This window comes from Podarcis melisellensis (assembly GCF_964234715.1).
Source record: "Podarcis melisellensis genome assembly, chromosome: 2".
NCBI classification, from domain to species: Eukaryota; Metazoa; Chordata; class Lepidosauria; order Squamata; family Lacertidae; genus Podarcis; species Podarcis melisellensis.
This window is the reverse complement of record NC_138529.1, coordinates 116,340,817-116,349,789: the sequence shown is the minus strand read 5'-3', so window position 1 is coordinate 116,349,789 and position 8,973 is coordinate 116,340,817. Positions and strand designations below refer to the sequence as shown.

The following is an 8,973-nucleotide window of genomic DNA, read 5'->3' as shown; positions in this document are numbered from 1 at the left end:
CTTAACCGTCCAGGAGTCCTTTACCTTTTTTAAAAACCTGTTATAAGCGTTGCCAGTGGCGTAGCGTGTGGGGTGCAGGGGGGGCCCCGGCTGCACCGGGCGCAACATCTGGGGGTTAGGGTTAGGGAGCGCAAATCCACGGGTTAGGGGGTGCAAATCCACGGGTTAGGGGGCGCAAATCCACGGGTTAGGAGATGCAAATCCACGGGTTAGGGGGCGCAAATCCACGGGTTAGGGGGCACAAAATACTTGCCTTGCCCCGGGTGCTGACAACCCACGCTACGCCACTGAGCGTAGCAGGGTGAGCTGGGGTGTTAGGGAAGCGGTGGTACTGGGCTGGGCTTACGTTCAGTAGCAGAAGAAGCATAAACAGAGCTTTGCTGGGGCAAAGGCCCATCCAGGCCAGCCTACAGGATACAGTTAAAGCAGTCTCATACCACATTAAACAGTGATAGCTTCCTTCATTGTATCATGGGAACTGTAGTTTCTTAAGGATGCTGGGAGCTGTTAGGACCCTCCCCCTCATGGCGCTACAGTTCCCAGGGTGGCTTAGCAATTGATCCCTCTTCCCAGGGAATGCTGGGAATCGTTGCTCCAGGAAGGCCTTCCTAACATCTTTCTGCAGCTTTTAGTTTTTATGTTAAAAACGTGCTTTATTTCTGAGGTTGGCTCCTGTACATTTTTTCTTGGTTTTTCAAGCTTTCATAAAATAGCTTTCAAAAGATGCACACAGCCCATCAGACAACAGGCAAAACCTCTCTTGTTGGATCACGCAGGAGCCTTTCTTTTTCTTTTCTTAAAAAATCAATTTGCATTTCTGATAGATTTCAATAATAATAATAATAATAATAATAAGCCTTTCCTAAGATCAAGCACTCTTATCCGGAAAGCACGGGGTTAAAATGAGAAAGACTTCCTCTTATTCCTAGAGAGCACCGAGAAATGGAAGTGGGTGGGTGTGTGATGGCCAGGTGAGGGGCGTGTCCAAATTTTTTATAAAAAAGCACCGAAAATCTCCCGCCTCCTTGCCTGAAATTGCTTTGAGTTTCCCTCATCGGAGGCAGAGAACAGGATCCGGGTGCAAGAAAAGCAAGGCGTGCAGAGGTGAGCGTGCAAAAAAGGGTGGAGGGGCGCTGATGCCTCTGAGAGGGAGAAGTGCAGGGGGAAATCGCAGGCTGCAATCGCACTGGTCAAGCCGCGGGCGACTTCCGTGGGTTTTACTTGGGAGTAAACCTGCGCAGGGATTGCAGGAGGGCGCAGAGGGGAGATGCTCTTCCTCTGCAAGCCCAGATCAGCTCTTGAGGGAAACCTGTCCAGAGTCGTTATCTTGACAGATAAGAGTCTTTATCTTGACTGGTCCATCTAGCTAAAGATTGTCTGCACGGGCTGGCAGCAAGCAGCTCTGCTGGGTTTTATTTTTTATTTTTCAAAAAAGTATATTGGTTTTCACAAAATTATAAACAAACAAACACATAAAACAAACAAACATAATTAATAACCTTATTAAAAAATTGCACATATTAACATTGTTAAGTGACTTCCTTGCTTCCCCTTGGTTGGATTTCATTGCGTGTCCTTTTAACGGTTTTCCAGATCACAATCTAACAAAGTTTAACTTGAACATTAACATCCTTAGATCTTTTCCTTTCGAAATTAAACATATTAATTCATTCCAGAAATGGAATGGAGTCCCATGGTGAAGGGCATGGCTGGCTCAGCACCCTAAAACAGGAGTATGGCATGGTCTTAGCATTTTGTTGCAGACCCCATGTGACTTTTTTATGGCAAAGCAGTAAGCGGATTCACTGTATACCTTTAAAGCACCATTCAACGTACATGTAAAGCACATGACATCCTGGGAACTGCAGTTTCCTCGTCTCAGAGCTTCCATTCCCAAAACCCTTAGCCTATGCTTTAAACGCATGGTGTGGCCCTTTAAAGGGATGTAAAATTCCTGAGAAATCCCCATTTTAATGGAGTGGCAGACAAAAATGTTTGAATACATAGAATTGGCGAAATTGACTTATAAGATTCAGAACCAAAAAGAAGCAAAGTTCAAAAAGGATTGGAGTAAATTTGTTGAATATATACGGAGTAATTGTAAGAATTTAAAAACTGTAGCAGGATTAATGTAAATCTTGTGACGTGGATGGAGTGTAAATAAGAAACTGTAAGAAAAGATTTGAGACATGAAAACCGTTGAAGGGATGGAAGGAAGTCCCGGTGCAATAAGAAATAAGAAGACATACAAATTTTTGAATGTAAGAGTATTTGTTTTATTTGTTGTTGTTACAAAAAAGCAATAAAAAGTATTGGGGAAAAAGTAAATAAAGGGATGTAAAATCCATTTCTTTCCCTCTCTTTACATCTTTCTTCCCTAAGGAGGAGACCACGGTGCCTGTTTCAAAGACTGCGTCTCCCCCTGTGGATTCTAGCATTTTCTACGCCAACTGAGACGGCCACTCGGAAAACAAAATGGAGGTGCAAGACCCAGCAGGCCTCGCACGAGGGCTGGGATCACAGTGGGAAGGAAAAGTCCTCCATGAAAACAAGGCTGGGAGTGTCACAGAATTTGTGCAAAGGATACCTCTCAACCAAGTTAAACAAGAGCAGCATGAGGGCCTGTTACAACATTGGGAAGCCCAATGGCAGGAGTTCCTGAGGAAAATGGAGTCTCCCCACTCGGACTGGGGGGCCCCACTGTTGCCAGATGAGCCCTCGCCCTGGGTGGACACGAAGGCCTTCCTGGCCTCCTTTGAGCAAGTGGCCAAAGCCTGCCGGTGGGCCCGGGACGAGTGGGCGGCCCAACTCCGGCTGGCCCTCAGCGGGGAAGCCGAGCGGGCCTTCAACAGCTTGGAGGCTGGAGACAGAGAGGATTATGGGAAAGTGAAGGCGGCCATCTTGAGAGGGGACGCCATGAGCAGGGAAGAGCGGCGCCAACGCTTCAGGCGGTTCTGCTACCAGGAAGCCGAGGGACCCCGAGGGGCCTACGGCCATCTCCAGGATCTGTGCCGGGGGTGGCTGAAGGTGGAGAGGCTCTCGAAGGAGCAGATCCTGGAGCTGCTGATCCTGGAGCAGTTCCTGGCCATCCTGCCGCCTGAGATGCAGAGCTGGGTGAGGGAGTGTAGCCCCGAGACCTGTGCCCAGGCGGTGACCCTGGCCGAGGATATCCTGCAGATGCAACGAGAGGCTGAGAGACGAGAGAAGCAGGTAAAGGTGTTTTCCTGGTACTTGGTTGTAGGTTAAGTGATGGGACATAGGTTGAATTCTCTACCCATCCCAATGTAGGGGGTGGGGAGGAAAAAATGAATGGTAAGCCGCATTGAACTATGTATTTCTTGGACTGACATAACTATGCCAGAATTCTCCATGGCCCTGCACATGTTCCCTCCAGTTAGACTACTTTAGTGCACTCTTTGTGGGGCTGCCCTTGAAGACTCTCCATAACCTGCAGCTACTGCACATAGCTGTCAACTTTGCCCTTTTCTTGCGAGGAATCCTATTCGGAATAAGGAATTTACCTTAAAAAAGGGGGGAGGTTGACAGCCATGCTGCTGCAGAATACCACCAAGAGGGGCTTGAGCAGTTCTATGATTCTAACTAATTAGTCATTTTCTTTGTCTCTTCTTCCAGTGACTGGGGTTGTTCAACTTGGCAGTGTTGAGATAGATAGATAGATAGATAGATAGATAGATAGATAGATAGATAGATAGATAGATACACACAAACACACACACACACACACACACACACACACACACACACACACCCTTCCAAAAGGATTTTTAAAACCCAGAATAAATAAATACCGGTATATTTTAAAGACACAAAGAACATCAAAAAAGGCATTTTAGAAAGAGTGGCAAATACTCACGGCTAATAAAATCATGGATGCCAGGAGGGCAGCATAAAATTTCCTCCTGGATTTTAGCAGTGATGCACTCTGCTAGGGAGGGCATTCCACAAGTGGAATGGAGCCACTGCTGAGAAGGCCCTGGCTGCCAGTGCTAAATGTTTAGCCCATCTGCTGGTGGCTGCACCACCAATCCCACTCTCCCCTGAAAGGATTCCCTTTTGCTGTTGCAGATACCATTTGAGGATGCAGCTGGGAGTTCCTTTGAGGCAAGCCAGGCTCTGTGTGACGCCGACCAGGTGCTACCATCCATGGAGACAAAGCAGGAAGACGACAATGGAGAAGAAGCCAGCTTGTTGGGTAAGGAGTGACACAGCCTCTGGGGGGGCCAGATTCTGGTGTGCTCCCTGACTTCTTCTCTGACTGTGGTTCCTTCCCTTCTGTAAAGGGAACATGTACATGTTTTCGCAAAACAAATATTGCCGAACATAAAGCATTTGTGTGCATTATCTTCACTAAAGTGTGCAGCGTTATGTGTACACTTTATCCTAGTATATGTATTTTTTGTATGCATCTTGGGGCTGCAGAAGAGCATTGCAAGGCTCTCAGAAGTGCAAACTTCGAAGGGTGGCTGTGTTCATGTATTGTTTTGGAACAGGCAAATTAGATGGATTCTAATTTGAACATGATTACAGTATATTTCTTCCCCAGCCTCTTTAGCTAAAACCAACCATAATCAGAGTTCCTGGCGCATCTAAACTCGTGTAGTTTTCTCCCAGAAGTCCTCATTGCTTTCTGCAAAAGTTTCATTGATATTACGCAGCAGAGCTGTTTCTTCACTACAGAAGTGGGGAGATTTTGGCCTTCCAGGTGTCGTTGAACTACAACTCCGATCAGCATCACCAGTGATCTCTTTGGGGCTGGAATTGTAAACCCAATTGTGGAAAGCCACAGATTCCACATCCCCATGGAGAAAATCCCTCTATCATGTATGCACACAAGACAATCCCATTCAAGCCTGTGTTCTCTTCATTGTTAATTACCGTATTTTTCGCACCATAGGACGCACTTTTTCCCTCCTAAAAAGCAAGGGAAAATGTGTGTGCGTCCTATGGAGCGAATGCAGGCTTTCGCTGAAGCCTGGAGAGTGAGAGGGGTCGGTGCGCAGCTCTCCCACGGCTTGCCGGCACCCAGAAGCTTGGGGCACGCTGAGCTCCACACGCCCCAAGCTTCGGGATTAGCGCTCCGCTAGCCGTGTCTAGGCTGCGGATAGCAGCCTGCTTCCCAGAGCGTCGGGCGCCCTGAAAGCAGAGCGCCCAGCGCTTCAGGAACACATCCACAGCGTGGGGACCCTTTCAGGAGTTCCCCGCAGGGCTCCCCACGCTGCGGATAGCAGCCTGCTGCCTGGCGGATGGGGTGCCCTGAAGCAGAGCGCCCCTCGCGCCAGGCAGACATCCGCAGAGTGGGGAGCCCTGTAGGAGTTCCCCACAGGGCTCCCCACACTGCGGATAGCAGCCTGCTGCCTGGCGGGTGGGGCCCGCTGAAGCAGAGCGCCCCGCCTGCCAGGCAGACAGAGGCCAGCCCCACAAGCTCGGGGGACAGCAGGGAGGCGCAGCGCCACTATCCCGCTGTTCCTCGACCTGGTTCCGTTTCCCTGACCAGCTTTTGGGGGGGGGGAATAAAGGGAATTTCCCCCCCTTTATTTCCCCCCCAAAAAACTAGGTGCGTCCTATGGTCCGGTGCATCCAATCGTGCGAAAAATACGGTAAACGCTTCCTGTCTCTAGACTGAGTCCATGGCCTGGGATGATGGGCTTTGTGGTTCAGCAACATCTGGAAGGCCAGAGAGTCCACAACCTGCTACATCGGAGACTCGTTTTCATATGTGGGGATGGGAAGTTCCTGTTGTCCGGTCTTCCTCCTAACCACCTTCGTTCCTTGCTTTTACTTTTCCTTTCCCACCACCTCCTGAAGTCCTGGGAGTAAGTGATATTGGGGTTTTCTCGTTTCTCCAGGTGGTCAAAGATGGTTGACTGTAGATGTGGGGGGAAATAATGTGCCGGAAGATTCAGGAAAAGCACAGCCATGCGGGGCGACGACAGCCAGCCCGGAAGACCGGGGCCACAGACAGGCCAATGTTTCTAAGAGTCAGCACAGAGCGGAATCCCAGCAGGAAACCCACCCGAAAGAGAGGGCAAGTGGGCCTCTTCCTTCCAGCGAAGGCCACATGGATCTCGGAGGACTTGCCGTCCAGCAGAGACCCTCTGTTGGCAAGAGGCAAAACCTGTACGGCGCTTACGGAAAAAGCTTTGCATGTAGCTCCTCCTCCGCGAAGTACAGTTGGATGTGCAAGAGAGGGAAGCAACACCGGTGCTTGGACTGCGGGAAGTGTTTCCTCTACAGATCGGGGCTGGCCGCGCACCGGCGCGTCCACACCGGCGAGAAGCCATACGTGTGCTCCGAGTGCGGAAAGACTTTCGCCTGCAGCTCGGACTGCAAGCGCCACCAGAGGACGCACACGGAGGAGAAGCCGTACGAGTGCCCCCAGCCTCAGCAGACACAGGCAGGTCCACGTGGCGGAGGACCCGTGCACACCCTCGGATCGCGGGGAAAGCGCCGCCGCGTTGGCCTGAAATGCCTCCTTGCCGCGATGGAGGAGACCATTGCAGTATGCAAGCAAAATAGGTGGGGGGAATTAGCTGAGGATTACCGGGAAAAAGAACATGAGACCCTTGGGACATATGAACCTGTCTGAGTCAGGCCACTGGTCTGTATAGCTTGGCTATGCCCACACGGACTGGCAGCCTCTCTGCAGGATTTCAGGCAAGGAGCATATCTCAGTCTTAACCTGGAGACAGAGGTCTGAACCTGGGACCTTCGGTATGCAATCAGATGCTCAAACCACTAAGCTACGGCCTTTGCTTAGGTTTAAAATAACTTAATCCATAGCACTGATAGGAAAATTGGGAAGTTCCCTTATAGCAGAGGTTTGTTCCACCTTTTTTGTTGTTGGCTACACTGGTCAGCAAGGCTCTCCAGCGTTTCCGGCGGCAGACATTCCCAGCTTTGTAGGGAAATTATACCTTTTCATTGCAAAGAAGATGCTCCAGATTTCAGACTTGGGACCTGTTCTGGGTGAAACTTTTAAGAGATCAATAGGAGAAGGAATCCCTCCCACCCCCAATCCACGATTCAGGACACCACCCAGGAAAAGCCATCTTAACTATTTCCAGACTCTGCCCCTTCGACCCGTCCACACTGAGTTGCAGCTCTAGCTAGAGACGATACGGAAGAGAATACGTTGCATTTCCTTTAGTTCTTTCCAACACTGTGTGTTGATCCTGCTGGCTAAGAGAGAATTCACTCTCCAAGGGTTTTCGGTGGCCAAAACGATGGGGTATCATATTTGCCAGGATAATTGCTTTGCTCGCATTGCTGTTACGGTTCTAGAAATAAATATAATTTTTTTTTAAAAAAAAGAAATGCAACAAATGTTTGGCAAAGGGAAATTGGTGGAGGGGTACACTCAGTGAGGACCAAGGTGAATGCTCAGTTGGCACAAGAGTGATCCAGGGGGTGGTGTGGAAAGGTTTCTGAGGGAAAATTGCAGGATTTGGGACTTTGCTAGTTTAGAGAAAAGGCCAGCTGCAGGTGCCATGGTCTCCTTTCGGTCTCCTCTTCTAAGAACGTCAGAGGAGCCTTGCAAGATCAGGCCAAAAGCCAGTCGAGTCCAACTTCCTGGTTCCAGCCAGAGGCCAACAGGAAGCTCAAAGGCGGGACATGCGCAAGGGCTCCCTCTCCCTTCTGTTCCCCAGTGACTGGCACACACGGAGGCAGGTGACTTCCGATCCCAGACCTAGCATTCAGCTAGAGATACAGGAGACATCTGATTCAATTCATACTTAAAAGTGAAGTTACCCCACAGGCATACGAAACACAGAAAACATCTTTCACAATCTGCACTTCTCTAAATTTTGCAGCACAAAACAAAAAAAATTCCTTCCAGTAGCATTTTAAAGACCAACTAAGTTAGTTCTTGGTATGAGCTTTCGTGTGCATGCACACTTCTTCAGATACACTGAAGCAGAAGTTTCCAGACCCTTCTATATAGTGAGAAGGTGGGGAGGGGTATTACTCAGAAGGGTGGTGGGAATGGGTGATTGGCAGATACCTGTGATGAGCCTGTTGACGACTCTTAACGACTGCAATAGGCCTTACAGGAAAAAGCAAGGGGTGAGAAGGTGAAAAATGGCTTTGTCATGTATAATGAGATAAGAATCCAATGTCTTTGTTCAGACCAGGTCTCTCCATGGTTTTAAGTTTGGTAATAAGTTGCAATTCAGCAGCTTCTCTTTCCAGTCTATTTCTGAAATTCCTTTGTAGTAAAACCGCTACTTTGAGATCTTGTATAGAATGTCCTGGGAGATTGAAGTGTTCTCCTACTGGTTTCTGTGTCTTGTGATTCCTGATGTCAGATTTATGTCCGTTTATTCTTTGGCGTAAGGTTTGGCCTGTTTGTCCAATATAGAGAGCTGAAGGACACTGTTGGCATTTGATGGCATACACAATGTTAGACGATGAGCAATTAAATAGTCCCAAGGTGGTTTTTGCAGCACAGTTCTCCAACAAAGCGGTGTGTCTGAAAATGTGTATTATTATATAATAATACACCTTGCCCTTGAGACTGACCCAGAAACTCCAGCAGGTGCAGAATGCCGCGGCGAGACTCCTTACGGGTTCTCGCCGCGGGATCACATTCACCCGGTGGAGTACAGGATCAGGTTTAAGGTGCTGGTTTTAACCTATAAAGCCCTATACGGCCTAGTACCTTCGTACCTACGGGACCGCCTCTCCTGGTATGTCCCACAGAGAAACTTACGGTCTTCAAATAAAAACATCTTGGAGGTCCCAGGCCACAGAGAGGTTAGGCTGGCCTCAACTAGAGCCAGGGCTTTTTCGGCTGTGGCTCCGATCTGGTGGAACGCTCTGTCACAAGAGACTAGGGCCCTGCGGGACTTGACATCTTTCCGCAGGGCCTGCAAGACGGAGCTGTTCCACCAGGCCTTTGGCCAAGGCACAGTCTGACCCCCTCCTTTGGTAATCCTCATAGAACTCTAGCCC

General features: G+C 49.1%; 1 protein-coding gene across 1 annotated transcript; it reads left to right on the top strand.

Moving 5' to 3' along the window:
• Positions 1-1,070: 1,070 nt before the first annotated feature.
• Positions 1,071-6,607, top strand: LOC309361269 (zinc finger protein with KRAB and SCAN domains 5-like; the record flags this gene model as incomplete). The annotated part of the gene is made up of 4 exons (XM_081896175.1): positions 1,071-1,110; positions 2,386-3,210; positions 4,087-4,213; positions 5,868-6,607. Exons 2-4 carry the CDS (start codon positions 2,476-2,478, stop codon positions 6,605-6,607), a joined length of 1,602 nt encoding a protein of 533 aa, XP_081752301.1. The 5' UTR covers positions 1,071-1,110; positions 2,386-2,475.
• Between the last annotated feature and the right edge of the window lie 2,366 nt (positions 6,608-8,973).